The 14,589-nt window shown below is 48.6% G+C and overlaps 2 protein-coding genes across 8 annotated transcripts; one reads left to right on the top strand and one right to left on the bottom strand.

Annotated features, from left to right (window-relative positions):
- Positions 1 to 13: 13 nt before the first annotated feature.
- Positions 14 to 13,274, top strand: LOC138060867 (rho guanine nucleotide exchange factor 39-like). Of its 7 annotated transcripts, none has more exons than XM_068926281.1 (12): positions 99 to 245; positions 1,576 to 1,700; positions 3,872 to 3,926; positions 4,032 to 4,216; positions 4,781 to 4,875; positions 5,301 to 5,421; positions 6,339 to 6,457; positions 8,731 to 8,801; positions 9,393 to 9,521; positions 10,474 to 10,703; positions 11,658 to 11,746; positions 11,938 to 12,251. In XM_068926281.1, the coding sequence occupies exons 4-12, from the start codon at positions 4,070 to 4,072 to the stop codon at positions 11,951 to 11,953; spliced, it is 1,017 nt and encodes a 338-aa protein (XP_068782382.1). In that variant the 5' UTR covers positions 99 to 245; positions 1,576 to 1,700; positions 3,872 to 3,926; positions 4,032 to 4,069; the 3' UTR covers positions 11,954 to 12,251. The 7 variants fall into 7 exon arrangements, with proteins under 7 accessions (XP_068782375.1, XP_068782376.1, XP_068782379.1 ...); XM_068926280.1 differs by having other exon boundaries at positions 99 to 249; XM_068926274.1 differs by lacking the exon at positions 1,576 to 1,700 and having other exon boundaries at positions 14 to 105; positions 11,938 to 13,274.
- Positions 13,275 to 13,525: 251 nt separating this feature from the next.
- LOC104147811 (large ribosomal subunit protein bL17m) lies at positions 13,526 to 14,527 on the bottom strand. The gene is made up of 3 exons (XM_068926282.1): positions 14,318 to 14,527; positions 14,169 to 14,237; positions 13,526 to 14,091 (listed from the first exon to the last, which is right to left on the bottom strand). The coding sequence occupies exons 1-3, from the start codon at positions 14,489 to 14,491 to the stop codon at positions 13,822 to 13,824; spliced, it is 513 nt and encodes a 170-aa protein (XP_068782383.1). The 5' UTR covers positions 14,492 to 14,527; the 3' UTR covers positions 13,526 to 13,821.
- Between the last annotated feature and the right edge of the window lie 62 nt (positions 14,528 to 14,589).

Raw genomic sequence — 14,589 nt, 5'->3', positions numbered from 1 at the left:
CCCGCCTCGCGGCAGCCCCGCCCCGGGCCCGCCCAACCGCCGGGGCGGAGCCGCCGTTTGAACGCGGGGCGGCGGCAGCCGGCTCGGGCCGCGGCGCTGGCGCAGGTAACGGACGGCGGCGGCCGCCGCCTCCTCCCCCCCGCCCCGCGCGGGGCCTTGGGGCCGGGGCGCCGGCCGAGGGCCGCTGTGGGGCGGCAGTTGTTGTGGGGCGGCAGGCCAGGCTGTGGGATGGTGGGCGCTGTTGAGTAGGTGGGGCGTGGGGCCGGCGGGTGCTGTGGGTCTGGTAGGGTGGGCTGTGTGTGGGTCTGGTAGGGTGGGCTGTGTGTGGGTCTGGTGGGGGCTGTGGGTCTGGTAGGGTGGGCTGTGTGTGGGTCTGGTGGGTGCTGTGGGTCTGGTAGGGTGGGCTGTGGGTCTGGTAGGGTGGGCTGTGTGTGGGTCTGGTGGGGGCTGTGGGTCTGGTAGGGTGGGCTGTGTGTGGGTCTGGTGGGGGCTGTGGGGCAGTGGTGGCTGTGGGTCTGGTGGGTGCTGTGGGTCTGGTAGGGTGGGCTGTGTGTGGGTCTGGTGGGCGCTGTGGGTCTGGTGGGCACTGTGGGTCTGGTGGGCGCTGTGGGTCTAGTGGGCACTGTGGGTCAGTGGTGGCTGTGGGTCTGGTGGGTGCTGTGGGGCAGTGGTTGCTGTGGGTCTGGTAGGGTGGGCTGTGTGTGGGTCTGGTGGGGGCTGTGGGTCTGGTGGGTGCTGTGGGGCAGTGGTGGCTGTGGGTCTGGTGGGTGCTGTGGGTCTAGTGGGCACTGTGGGTCAGTGGTGGCTGTGGGTCTAGTGGGCACTGTGGGGCAGTGGTGGCTGTGGGTCTGGTAGGGTGGGCTGTGGGTCTGGTGGGTGCTGTGGGTCAGCAGGTAGCTGTGGGTCTGGTGGGTGGGCTGTGGAGCTGGTGGGTGCTGTGGGGCAGTGGTTGTTGTGGGTCTGGTAGGGTGGGCTGGTGGGTGCTGTGGGTCCACAGGTAGCTGTGGGTCTGGTAGGCTCAGCCATGGGTCTGGTGGGCACTGTGGGACAGCGGTTGCTGTAGGTCTGGTAGGCTGGGCTGTGGGTCTGGTGGGCATTCTGGGTCTGATAGGCTGGGCCCTGGCTCTGGTGGGTGCTATGGGGCAGTGGTTGCTGTGGCTCTGGTAGGGTGGGCTTTGAGTCTGGTGGGTGCTGTGGGGCAGCAGGCCGCTCCTCACCCCTGGGAGGAGAGACAGCTGCAGTGGGGTGTGAGCCCCTCAGGCCCTCCCCAGAGGGTGCCCCGGAGCTGGAGGGAACTGGGTGGTGTTGCTGAGACCTCGGGGTCTGGGGCGCCTGGCTGTGCCCTGGCCTCCTGCGGGCCCAGCCCCAGGTGTGCTGCCCGCCCTGGGCACCCCAGCCCAGCGCCAAGCCGCTCGGAGGACTTTGAGCAGGGTCTGCGGAGCAACTGTTAGTTAGCCCGCAACGGCTAGCGGCAATCCGTTGACTAAAAGATTGCCACGTCCGGACGGTGAAAGGAAGGCGTCAGTTTTTAATAAGCAGAAGGAGGTGGTAGATAACAGTAACGCTGCGCTGCAGAGGTCAGATCTGTCTTGGGTTGCTGATCCTTAAATGGCGGTTGGAGCAGAAAGTCACGATGATGCAAGCTGCCAGGGCTGGAGAAGCACGAGGCTATGCGCTTGCTTTCTTACAGCTCTTCCACGGTTGGCTGATATTTTTTAAAATTGTTCTCATGGGGGATGATAAATGACAGAAGGGAGAAGGTGACTGCTAAACAGTCAAAACTTGTGAAAACAGGGAACTGGAGGAGGGCACGGAGCAAGGCACCCTCAGGAACACGTGCTTTCCCTGGAGGGTGTCTGGTGTAGGTGTGTGACAGGGTCAAATGGGCTCAAGCTTCTCATCCTGGTGCTGTGAAGGCCTGGCTTGGCAGGACCGGGAAGAGGTTGACATTGACAATGAGGTCCTGTGACTTAATAGAACCTCAGCTGGGGACAGTCCCAATGAGAGGACCGCTGTAAGAGGTTCTGAAGAGCAGCTGCAGCCTGGCACACTTAGTGCATGTGTGCACTATGATCTCCCGCTCGCTGCAGGGGCCCAAATCAAAGGACACTGTGAGCCAAATCAGGAACGTGCCCTCTGCTCTGCAGAGAAGTCACCAACCTGTGTGCCCAGCGGACCACAGCATTAGTCCTAATTGCAAGCTGGTCTTCCAGGACTCTTCAACCTGGTGGTAAAACATCCACTGGTTTCTGTCTGGTTGGGATGGAACAGTAAGGAAACGGAGCATGTGGACTGCAAGCATGTGGAAATGTCACTGTCCTTGGAGACAGGATACAGTGCTAAGGATATGACCCTTAGATCTGGCTCACTAGGCTGTTAAGACTTCAGAGAAATATCAAAGGTGTCTGGGTTAACCTTATATCAAAGGTTATAAAGGGAGATTTTTGGAGACTATTAAAAATATTAAGGAGAAATCCTGGAAATGTCGCAAGGAGTATTTCTAAGAGATCACAAGGTAGTTAGCAGTACAGAAAGTATAATCACAATTTCTATTCTGTACCTGGGAAGAAGCCCAAAGAGTTATATCTTGGCATACTGGGAACATTTGCACTGCTTTATGCAAAAGAGATATGGTCTGGCCTGGTGGGTGTGGCTTGTTTGTTTGTTTGCTTGGGGTTTTTGTTTGTTTTTAGCAAAATGGGCTGCAAAAGGTACATGGTTCACAATCATGACATCAGCTTCTCCCGGTTAAAGATGCTCTATGAATGATCATTTCAGTCTGTTATTTGTGAGTACTCTGCAACCTCACGCTGTTGCTGAGCTCTTGCTCAGTATTGCCTGTGTTTCTGCCTCTCTGGCTAAGGGAGATGTCAAGTCTGCCCTATTACAATGGCAAACACCTGGCCTCAGCTAGATTGTGGCCATTTCTTGAATGGCTACGGGAATAAACCTCTGGAGAAACTATTGCTACTGTAAAGTACTGCCTGTGTCCCTTCAGCTATCCGGACTTTTACTAGCACATCAGATGACTCTCTGTATATATTTTCTGGGAAATTTTGGTTTCAAATATTGGCCTTTATCTTTGAGGTGCTACATGAATATAAGCCATGTATCTGAAACGTCTCTAGAATGAAGACTGTATTTGAGAAATTCCCTTCTCTAAGAAAACACATCTTCCTATATTAGTATAGCCCATCCCTACGGGAGCCAAAACCTTTGTGTGTGGTATTTCAAGACAGTGAGGCAAACTTTCACAGAAATTGTAGGCAGATTGTGTCTTACCTCATGCTGTGCCAAGCGTGCAGCAGGCTGTTCCACCTTTTGATTAAAAGACAGAGCAGTATTTAATGCTCTGGTAACACATGCCGCTTCCAGTAACAAAGTAGTTACTGTTTTTTCTGCATATAACACCATGACCACCTTGTTATACCAGCAGAGAAGCCAGTTAATAAGGGTAGCGTGACTCATAGCAGTTGCTCAGTCTTTCTCATCTGAGACCACAGACTACCGTTAGAAAATAATCATGCAAATCACTGACTTCTCAGAGAACCTCTGGGGAAAGTGAGCAAGAGCTCGCTCTTTCTCTCTCGTGCTCGCTCGCTCTCTCTCTCACCCTCTCTCCCTCCCCCAAGGCAAATCCTATGACTGGTTTCTACTTCTGAAAGGCCTACCAGCAGCACCTCTTCCACCGACTAACTTCCTTGACTTTACTGAGAATGTTACATAAAGAATCTGACACAGCACGGGAAGCAGTAGCTTGTGGGCTAGAAAAATTGAATGCCTGAGATTTGCTCACAGACCTATCATAATGTACTATTTCTCTTGCTCTCACAGTCTGATCTTTCTAATGCTGTTCCTCTGGTTGATGCAGGGCTCCTGTGTCTACAGACAGGAATGCACAAGGAAGCTGTTAATAAGAGTTACTGGTAACTGACTTCCTTTCTTCTGTAGCGTATGGTTTGTAGCTCAGAATCCTACCCTACAGCCTTGGTTGTGCATTTGTCAAGAGTCTGTCTCTCTTGGCTCTTCAGGATAAGATCCTTCTCTGTATCCCAGCCCCAAGTCTACCATGAGTGACTTGCCCCTGCCGTTTACGGCTGGAGTAAATACTATTGAAGAGCAGAGGGCTCGCTGGGAGAGAAAGCGCAGCCGGACAGCTAAGGAGCTACTGGAAACTGAACACACATATCTTGGGCAGCTGGATCTGGTGGTCACAGTGAGTATTCTGTCCCCGTCTGATATGTGGGTGCCTTCAGGCAGCATGTTTTCAGGACTCTCGTACATCTCTACAGCATGGGACAAATCCCAACTGTTCATATTGTTGGTGCCGAAAGGTAGTTTTCGCCTCCTCTGATTACATCTGATGGCTTGTGGTTTTCGCCCCTTGGCTTTCATCCACACCCAGTTGTAAGTCTTAAAGCTGTGCTTGTATGGGGAGCGTGGCTCAAGATGTTTGAGATCTATGAAACAGAGGGGCACAGAAGAGACAAAGATAGATAATGAACAATGTGGTTAAAAACAGATGTGTCGAGGAATACGGAAATAGACTCAGTCAATACTGTAGTGCATGTGTGTCTATAAAGTTACGGTAACATTACCAAGAAGGCTTGCATCTGATGATTTTTTGGGTAGGCTTTCCTAATGCTTGATATCCTTTTGAGCTCAAGAGCATGCAGGCTGCAACTTCTGCTGCTGCATGCTAAGAATAACCTCAGAGTGACGTGTGTGTGTGTGTATGTGTTTTTTTAACCATTTGACACGCTCTCTCTTTCCTACTTAGTACTTCGTGACAATTTTAAAGGCTAAAGGGACACTAAAACCTGCTGTACTGGAAACCATATTTGGACCCCTAGAATCCATATATTTGGCCAGCCAGTAAGTGAACAGTCCGATATAGTCCCTTCAGTTATATGGGGAGGATTCTCTACTGACGATGAAACAGGATTTCAGGAAGTAAAACCTAACATCTTGTGAAACAGGCCTTCACTTCTAGCATTACTAGCTTTGGTGGCGCTTGGAGATGTACCCAGGAAACTGCTGATATGTATCCACACATCGGGATGCCCAGTTGCTGTCTGGATAGTGGTCTTTAAACTCAGTAAGCCTGTTCTGCAGTAATCTTTACAAAGGGGTGCTTTCTGTAGCTTGCACTGTGACCATTACGTACGTGCTCTGGATGGAAACTGGAAGTGAGGTGGTGACTGACAAGCGAAAGTCAAGATAGGAGCAAAGTAGAGGGAGCTGACAAAATGCTACAAGTGATGTATCGCTCCATACTTATCTTTCCTCCTTGCGCGCAGGGTTCTGTCATTTCACCTGGAGAGGGGGAATTTGGGACTAGGACTGGAAAACTTATGTCAGAAATTGGAGCTTTATGGCCACTATTCTGAGAATTTGGAGCAGGCAAATAAAACCTTGAAGGTAATTATTTCCTGTGCCCTTCCTATTCTCTCCTCCTTTTCTTTCTCCATTTTTCAAAACAGCCACATTCTTCCCTTTCTCTTACTTCTGCTTCTAGAGTGATCACTTTTCTTCTTTCTGTGCTGCTGCTATTTTCCCAGTCTCCGTCGTGACAGCACGATGAAAGCATCTCTACTTATTTAAAGCTTCAAACTTTTGTTGTTTCAGGCGCGATCTTCTTTTCGTGCGGAGCAGAGCTTTTCCAAACAGTTCCAGTGGAATTTCCTTTATCCTTCCCCATTTTTTTTCTTTTCTATTGTAGAAGAAAAGATTTTCCTCCCCACCCCCCTGCCCAGCTTTTTTATTTTTCCTTCCCATCTCCCTCCTTGGATATAGTCAGCCTTCCAAGAGATTTCAGAACGATATTTTTATCCTGAAATCCTGAAAGCTTTACCTGGAATTCATACCACCTGACTACCAGTTCTCGTCAGAGCTTGTTCTCAGCTGTAGGAGGTATTCTAATATGTTTCTGCTCTGCTTGTATGCATATGCATGCCCTTTTGATGCCCCAAGGGAAAAATAAGATGATTTGGATACCTGCCTTGAAGCAATGAAAACACAGGGTGGCATTGCTTTGTGTTGAGATGAGTGATAAAAGCCGCTGCTAGACTCCTTGTTTTTTATTTGTTTGAGCTACCCTTCCTTTTTTCTTTGCTTCTATGTGCCATGTAAACTGCTGAGCATGAACAGGGGATGTCACTACCATTACTTGCTGGAAAATGGTGGTTAGGAGAAAGGGATGAGTTTGTCCATGGCCAAAAAAGAAGTTTCTGATGCTTGTGTTTAGAACAGGAATTCTATTTTCTAAGCTCTGGCACAGACCATTAGAGTGCATGTTTTTTCTGCAGTCTCAAGGGTATGTGTTCTGTCACATACAGGAGCAGTTGAAGAAGAATAAGTCATTTCGACGTTTTAAAAAACTCCAGGAGTCTCGACCTCAGTTTCAAGGGAGGAAGCTAGAAGACCTGCTTCCTTTGCCCCTACAGAGATTGAATCAGTAAGTATGCAGTTCTGACTCCCCACGGTGCTAGTCTGAGAAGGCAAAAGGAACATAGCATAGCAGTAGTGTCTCCATTGCTATTGGAGGTAGAGTTCCTTAGTATGTCTGCACATTGGAGCGCACAGACTGCAGTGAAACAGGCCTGTAGATGTGCCTATAAAGTGGAATCGGTATGGGAGATGATGCAGAGAGGTGGCTATGCTTAGCCCTGGCTCCTAAGTCCTTCATTTAGCTCTGAGGTAGAATTGGAGTGGAAGCTTTCTGTCATCTTAGTAAGTGACTGAAGCTGGGCCCTGGACAAGAGCAAGCTGTCTGAAGTGCTGTAGAAATGGGGCTGTCTGATGGAGATGGTCTCTCTGCTTTTGTGCAGGTTGCTGACCTAGAATATTGTGGCTCTCCCTTCTGGTAGATAACTGCTCTTGGAAAGAAGTGAGATTAATGAAGTCGGGGGAGCTTTTCTTCTATCTCTGGTTATCAGGACCATATGCTTTCCTCTTATTTGGTGCCTGTTAGTTTTCTGAGTCTGGACACATCCAGTCTGGATTGTTGCATTCCCCCTTTGAGGCATCCTTTGACGAGCAGGACAAAAGGGTGCTGCACGCACTCAATAGCTGTCCTTTCTTGGGAGAGGTACCTTGGTAATACAGGGCACAGTTAGGTTGCTGGAACTGCAATTGCTGCTGTTGTAGGTCAAGGAGCTGCTCTTTAACCATAGTCTTATCAGTGCTAAAGCAAATTTGAGAGCATAAGGACAGTCTATTTTCCTTGAAGATAATTGGGGGTGAGTATACCACAGTCTTTCAGTCAGCTCTATTTAATGTCGTAACCTGCTTGTCCGATACAGGTGTAAGATGTCTGGGTTTTTGTCTTTTTTTTTTTCCCCTCCTGTAATTTCTTGGCACATTCATTTAACTTCATAAAACAGCAAGATATTTGCTGCTGTCCTATTCTCTGGAGCAATGGCTGCTTTTTAATACGAGGTCTATCTTTCTATTAATTCTCTCTTTCATGTTTATGTTTCTTCAAAATCTTGGCTATGTATTCTGCATGTTGCATGACTTTTGCCTTTTCGTGAATCTGTTCAATGTGATATTTCTTCTGTCATTTCAGGCTGTGAAAGTAGTTTGATTTTATTGTGAGAAAGAATTTGTGGAGACCCTTTCTAGTAAATAATGGGGGGGGGGGGGAAAGGCAGGTCCTACTTATAGCAATGTCTTTATTTTCTTGTGTGGGCAGGGAACATATGGTATGAATGCTTCCACTGAGAAATAAAACCCAATAGTTCAGAGTTTTGTCTGTTATTGAAGGCTTTTTTATGTGAATGTTGAAGTCAGAGTCTTGTGAACTTAAGCAACATATGGGTGTTTTTTATCAGCGCCCCAGGCTTCCAAGTGGGTAAATTTCATTGTTAAATATGAAGATAAAAGGAATATGTTCAAAGAATTGTGATGTAGAGCTGCTTGGTTAGACTTGGAGGAGTGTGTGTGTGTGCACACATGCATGTATGGAATGTGTACGTGTCCTCGTGGAGTCTTTCTTCAGTCTGAGTCTCAAAATAAGTGTTTCCTAAGCTCCTGATTCCCCTCCTTTGGGAGGACAGTAAGATGCTCTGTGGGAACGAGGGGACCAGTCAGACTTGATAATGTGAATAAAACTGTGCGACCCTCACTATTGTCGATGGGTGCCAGGACGATTGCTGGACACTGACTATGATTCTTGGACTTGGTGATAATCTGTCTGGAAACTTCTTGGTTTTTATTTTTATTTCTAGATGCATGTTGGTGTTCCCTTGGTTCTGGCTTGTATCTGGCAATGGGGATGCAGCAAAGGGCCTCAAAAATGATCTATAAGGATTATATATTAAGTGTACTACATGTCTAGAGAATGACAGAAGTGGTCAGCTATCCAGGTGGCCCAAGATGGAGGAATGTGGGAGGACAGGCTTTTGATCAGAGGTGGTAGGCTGGAGACAGCCTTTAGATGGCAGAGTTCTCCCATGAAAAAGAACTGCTTTTTAGGCTGTGATGCTGGATGTCACAGAGGGGAGAAAACAATGCTATAGATTTATGGCAAAGCGGGGGCAGCTTACTAGATACCTTGGGGATAACAGGGCTGAGGTAGGGGGTGGGTTGGCCCTTCAGCTTCAGATTGTGTAGTTCGGATTTTTTCTCCCAGTGGAGAAGAAAGCACGGGTTATCATCCCTCACTAATAGGAGAGGCTGCTGCTCCTGGTATCTCTTTATGAAATGAAACTACTCCTTCTATCTTAGGTACAAACACTTCCTCAGAGACTTGCTGGAGAACACCAGCCCAGACAACGCGGAGTACCAGAAACTTGCAAGTACGATTCCCCGTTATAAATGCTGACACTTAGATCAGTGTTAACCTCCTTGCTAATCCTCATCTTCCATCTACTTCCTACAGGAAAAAATATCCTCTTCTGTCTGAGGTTCTAGGGCATTACTGTTTCCCATCACCATCTTGATCCCAAGATATCCTGTGCAGCAGGTACAGGGAATAGCAATAGAGAGCAATGGACTCGGGGAAGGGCCTAGAGGTTATGTCAGAGAAGCGAAAGCTGTTGGTCACATACTTCAATTTTCTAGGAAAATTGAGGTCCTTTATCACCTACCAGAGGTCAACGCCACATGTAATGGGGCATTTTTCCTTTATTTTTGCCTTCAAATTCAGGAGATTATTCCTCTGTCTAGTATTTCATTGGCAAATGTATGTCTCCCAGAACCACGGAAGTGTTGGTTGAAAGGGGCCTCTGGAGGTCCAAACTCCCGCTGAAATTAATGAGCAACTTCCTTACTGACACTCAGCTTAAAATGTTTGTTTCTTAATTTCACCTTGTCTTTTCACAGCGAGATAGATCAGGAGTAGCACATACTCGCTTGTGTAACCTCAGAATATGCTGCTATAATTGCAGAGACTGTGAAATATGTTTCTGAGGTATCTCGATGGGTCCAAGACATCATTCGTAATAGAGAGAACTCACTACAGCTACTTCGGGTTCAGAAACTGCTCAAAGGACAGAAGACCAAGGTGTTGGCTCCAGGTGGGTCTTAATGACAGCTCTGCTTTTCCTCTGCCAAACTGAGAAAACTGGAAGAAGGCTTGCTTCCTATTAACCAGTGTTCCCCTCTCAGCCCAAATTCCACAGATAGGTGGTGAAGGAATGTACCTAGTAAGTAATTTGGGCACTTTATTACTTTTTCATTTAAAAAAAAAAAAAAAGTCTTTTGGTAAGGATAAGCAGCAGCTTAATTGCCTGACATTCAGGTGGGAGGAGCTGATGATAGGTAGTCAAAAAGTTAGTCACAGAGAGTCCAAGGAGGTCAGAAGAAAGAGCGTTGGGTGAGAATGAGAGAAAGGAAGGCTTGAAATAATTTTTGAAGAATGCGAGTAGCAGTGTTCTCCCTTCTCCATGCAGAAACGATTGACTTGGAGTGTCAAGGGCTTGGTGACTGTTGTGTTATTGTAAGCTACAAGCTGCATGGAGTTCTGGCCACACCCTATACATGATAAGAATCTTTTATCTGCATGGTTAAACAGTGCCAGAAGTCAGAGTATTTGCCTTGACAGCTGAGATGTATAAGGTCAGTCACTGGCATGCAAGTTCATCTACCTGGATAACAGGTTTCTCTTGTGTAACTGTGTGCTGTCCATGCCAAGAGCACCCTCCAAGCTACACAGGTGACGTTGTGAGGAAATGCCTCCAGTCTGGATACTTGTGAAACGGTCACTTGGGGTTTCGCCCATGGCTTCACAAAACATTGCTATTGCAGAAGTCATCTAGAAACAGTGCTGTGTTTGGAGAAGAGCGTTGAAGTCGCTGTGTGTAAGGGTCTCCAAGACACATCTCCACTTATCTGTGAATGTGGTGTGGTTATTGCTTCATACATGTGGATTATTGGGTGAAGGTAGAAAAAAGGTTCCTGTGACAGCATTATGCCCTTTTTTGGCCAATGATTATCTGACAACTGTCTTTATTTCCCTTGCATGTTCAGGGCGCTGGTATATCCGGGAAGGCTGGCTTTTGGTGGTGCCTTCCAAGGGAGAAGAACTGAAGCGCAGGATGTTCTTCCTTTTTTCTGATATCTTTATTGCAACAAAGCTGTGCCATCCATTGCACCTTCTGAACTCAAACAAATTCAGGTGCCGGGCTGTCTACCCACTTCAGCAGTGCACCGTGGATAAAGTGTTTGGCCACACGCAGAGCCAGGGAGGGCTTCTCAGTGTAAGTCTTCCTTCTTCTGCCTTGCAGAAGCATCAGCGAGGGTCAGACTTGCAAACCAAGTCTCCAGCTGTCTCAGCAGTGGCAGGACTGAGATGACAAAAGGGGTGTCTGCTAAATACAAAGAACTAGTATGAGTTGAGGCGATTCTTATCTTTTTGGGTGATGTAGGTTGCCCTTTTTTCCCCTCAGTGTAGGCCCTTCTAAGCACTCTGGAGTACAGGCTGCTGCTTGTTTCACTTAGCTCAGCCAAAGGGGGTCTGCAGAGACTCTTGACAGTGGCCTCATCAGAGCACGTTTTGGGAATTGCCCCTGCAGTTGCCTGACAAGTAAGAAGCAGCATTATAGCGACGGTGGATTGAGCTTACAGGCTATCCTGGAAAACACAGGATGCGGAAAGATGTTGGCCATATCACAATGGATATTGCTCATGCATCCAACTCTGTACGCATTGCAGAATCTTTAACTGGGACTAATGCCATAGCTGCGGGATTCAAGTTCAGTTTTTTCCAGTTCGCAGCACCTGGAAAGCTGCATGTTGGCTCACTCTTTGTAAGCCGTGGAAAGGAAGAATCTTTGGACAAACTGTGAATTTGTGGGTAGTGTTTGCAAAGAACTCTCAGGAGCAGCTTGCAATAAGGGAGAAAACTGGACAAATGGCACTAAGGACTGGCATTGCCCACTTCCAAGCATCCTATTAAATATGCAAGTCTAAGGGAGCTGTCATCTGTAGCTGGAAGGACTGGAGTGAGACAAGTTTGCCATTGGCTCTGTACTGTCCAGCCTCCAGCTTCCCCTAGTACCCACGCTCATTTTTTTTCTAGGGGGGAAGGAAATAGTGGAACTCTGCATGCAGGGCTGAGTCAGTAGTGCAGTGGTGATGTCTCTCCCTGTATCAGAGTTGCTGCCCTGACAAGGCACGCTACAGAAGGGCACCAGATTCTGCTTCTCTTTCAGCTTTCCTTTCCACACAAGACGCTGTTGTTGATGTCCAGTGACCAACAAGATATTAACGACTGGTATCAGAGTCTCACAGCTGCAATCAGGTGAGCCATCCTCCTCTCTTATGAGGGAATGGGGCCCAACACAAAAGTGACTGTATGACTGTATGGACCTATACAACTGCATCTATGCTATGGCTAGAAGGCTGATAGGGGAGACCTGGCTGACAGCTAGGATGCAAGGGAATAAGCTTCATGTATTAACTGTGAACTTTCCCTTTGTTTTTCCTCTACAGGCAGCTGAAAGCCTGACTCATCTGAGTACAAGACAATCCGGCAGGACAACCTCCCCTCTTGGTAGAAGTGTAGGACAATTGCATTCACAAGGACTACACACAGTGAGATTAGGACACAGCTGTCCTAATCTCAGTACAGGAGGTATTGCAAAAAAGCATATGCACGTTAAGAATATGTATATAAAGAATTTGTATCAGGACTTCTCCCATAGCTTCTGCTTCTAGCTTTTTTTATACTTTTTCTCAAGTTCTTAAGGACAACCAGAAGAGGCCCTAGTTTGCTTTCTCTCATTAAACTTTTTATCCAATTGTCTTTCTAAATGGGTGTTTTCACACTTCCATGTCTACACGCACTTGTAGCGTAGACGCACTACCCTCTCTGGCTCTTCATCCTTAGATCAAAATGGATGTCTTGGATAACAGCAACATAGGCATAACACAGCATTTTCAGCTAGTGCTACAGGGCCATGCTACTTACTCCCTTGACTGTTTGTTTTTTCTTTTTAATCATTCATAGCCTTCAGTTTTATATCAAAACACTTTGTCACTCATGGTCCGTCTTCCTCTAAGAAAGTGGCAGTCAACAGATGAAGGGAAACCAGTTCAGTGCTTGAGGAAGTGACAGGTAAGATCATCTTAATCCCACAGAAAAGGGGATTTGCTGAACTGTCTTAAATAAGTTGACAGCTAACACACTCATGCATATCAAATCAGGTTCAGGTTTCTAATATGAATCCTAAGAGATTATGCACATGAAAGAGCACTGTCCTCTGCCTTCAAGGTTTGCAGTAACCAGATCACACTGCACCTCTACAATGAAAAGCTTGGGCAGCATCTCTGCTCCTAAAGCACAGCAGAAATCTCCAGAGGGCTAAGCTCAGCATATGGGGTCATCAGATTGCCAGTAATACACTGGATATCAGTTTACTAAGGTGAAGAAACAATTTCAGGAAGAAACATAGAATCCTGAATAGAGAATTACCAAATTCCAAGTTCTTCAACATCATTAGATCTTGTAACAAGGTGGGAACTGTATGGAAAGACAATGCCTACTCTGTTGCCATAGTCTGGAAACATGGGGAGAGCTTTCAAGTACAATCCAAGGTTAAACTAGCACTTGAAGTTTCACATCTCCTGTGAAACATTACAATGTGTCAGCACTGTCTGTGCAAATACAGCCGCTCTCCCTTTTCACTCTGAGAGCACAATTTGGAGGTTTCTTTAAATCTTACAACTGAGGCTGAGATGCCTGCCCGTCTCAAGTCAAGAGTGATGACTATTATCCTTGCCTGCATGGGTTCCTTATTAAAATACAAACCCCTTTGGTGTTGCTGCTTTTAAAGCCTACCTCAGTGCTGCTATTTTAACTTCCATTCAGCACTTCTTTGGAACAGCAAAACTAGCCTAATGATTCACTGAATGCCCACCCCTGAAAGGCTGCACACTGGCTTCTAGTAAAGACTTCAGTTCAGTCACAGGGGAGCGGAAACACAGGGCTGTAGGACCAGAAAGTGAAACACATCAAGACTTTTGCCATGATAAACCACTAAATCATGTATACAGGAATATAATCAAAACAGCATCCAACTCACTTTCTGAATAATGTTTATTTACACAAGGCCCCCAGCTTGATTTCCTTCTCTTGCTGAGTTGCTATTTAAACTACAGGAAGAAGGATATAAACCTCAAGCTTGTGCCCCCTCTTATGATAATTCAAGTCTAGAAATCCATGCTGGGACCTCCTAGGACATCTTCCATTCCTGTGCTCTGGGACAGCAGTGAGCTGCCCCCCAAGGTGAGCCCGCCAGCCTTGCGCATGAGTGGCTCATGCCAAGCCCCATCCCTACACACGCATGGGGCCTCCCTTGGGGAAGAGAGGGGTGCCTACACAGCGGTGCCCTCGGGGGCCCGTGGGGCCGCGGCCTGCCGGACGTCCTCCCGGTAGCCCTTCAGGAGCTGGTTGAGCAGCGTCTTCTCAGTGTCGCGGCGTGGCTGGATGAGTGGCGGGAAGGGGTTCCCCTTGAGCTCGATGACGGCCATCTTGGCGCGGTCGCTGTCCCGGTTGGGGATCTGCAGCAGGCGGGTGTAGTTGCCAGGGTGGGGCTGGAACCGCGGCGCCAGCACCTTGAACAGCTTGTGGATGAGATCCTTCTCCTGCGGGGTGGCAAGTGCAGCTCCGGCACCGCCGCCAGCGGGGCCGGGGCCGGGGCAGGGGCCGGGCCGGTACTTACCGTCAGCCAGAAGTCCGCCATGCGCATGGCCCGCTCGTCGGTGTCCCCCAGCTTGGCGTACTCGATGAGCTGCGGGCAGAGGGGAGCCGTGACGGGACGTGGCGCCGCCCGGCCCGGCCCGGCCCGGCCCGCCGCCCCCCGCCGCTCACCCGCTCGGCGTAGCCCCGCATCTCGTCGGCGCGCGCCCACGGCGTCTCGATGCGCTCGTGCCGCACCAGCGCCGTCACCAAGTTGCGCAGCAGGTCGAGGCGCGAGCGCGGGCCCAGCCCCAGCCGCCGCTGCACGCGGCCGTGCGAGATGGCGGCCACCGCCGACAGCCGCATCCCGCCGCCCTTCCCCAGCCGCCGCCGCCGCCGCGCGGCATCACGGGAGCCGCCTCCCGGCAGCCCCCGCGCGCCGCGCGGCACGCCGGGAGTTGGAG

This window comes from Struthio camelus, chromosome W, assembly GCF_040807025.1.
Source record: "Struthio camelus isolate bStrCam1 chromosome W, bStrCam1.hap1, whole genome shotgun sequence".
NCBI lineage: Eukaryota > Metazoa > Chordata > Aves > Struthioniformes > Struthionidae > Struthio > Struthio camelus.
The sequence above is the reverse complement of the archived record's forward strand: the minus strand, read 5'-3'. Positions and strand labels throughout refer to the sequence as shown.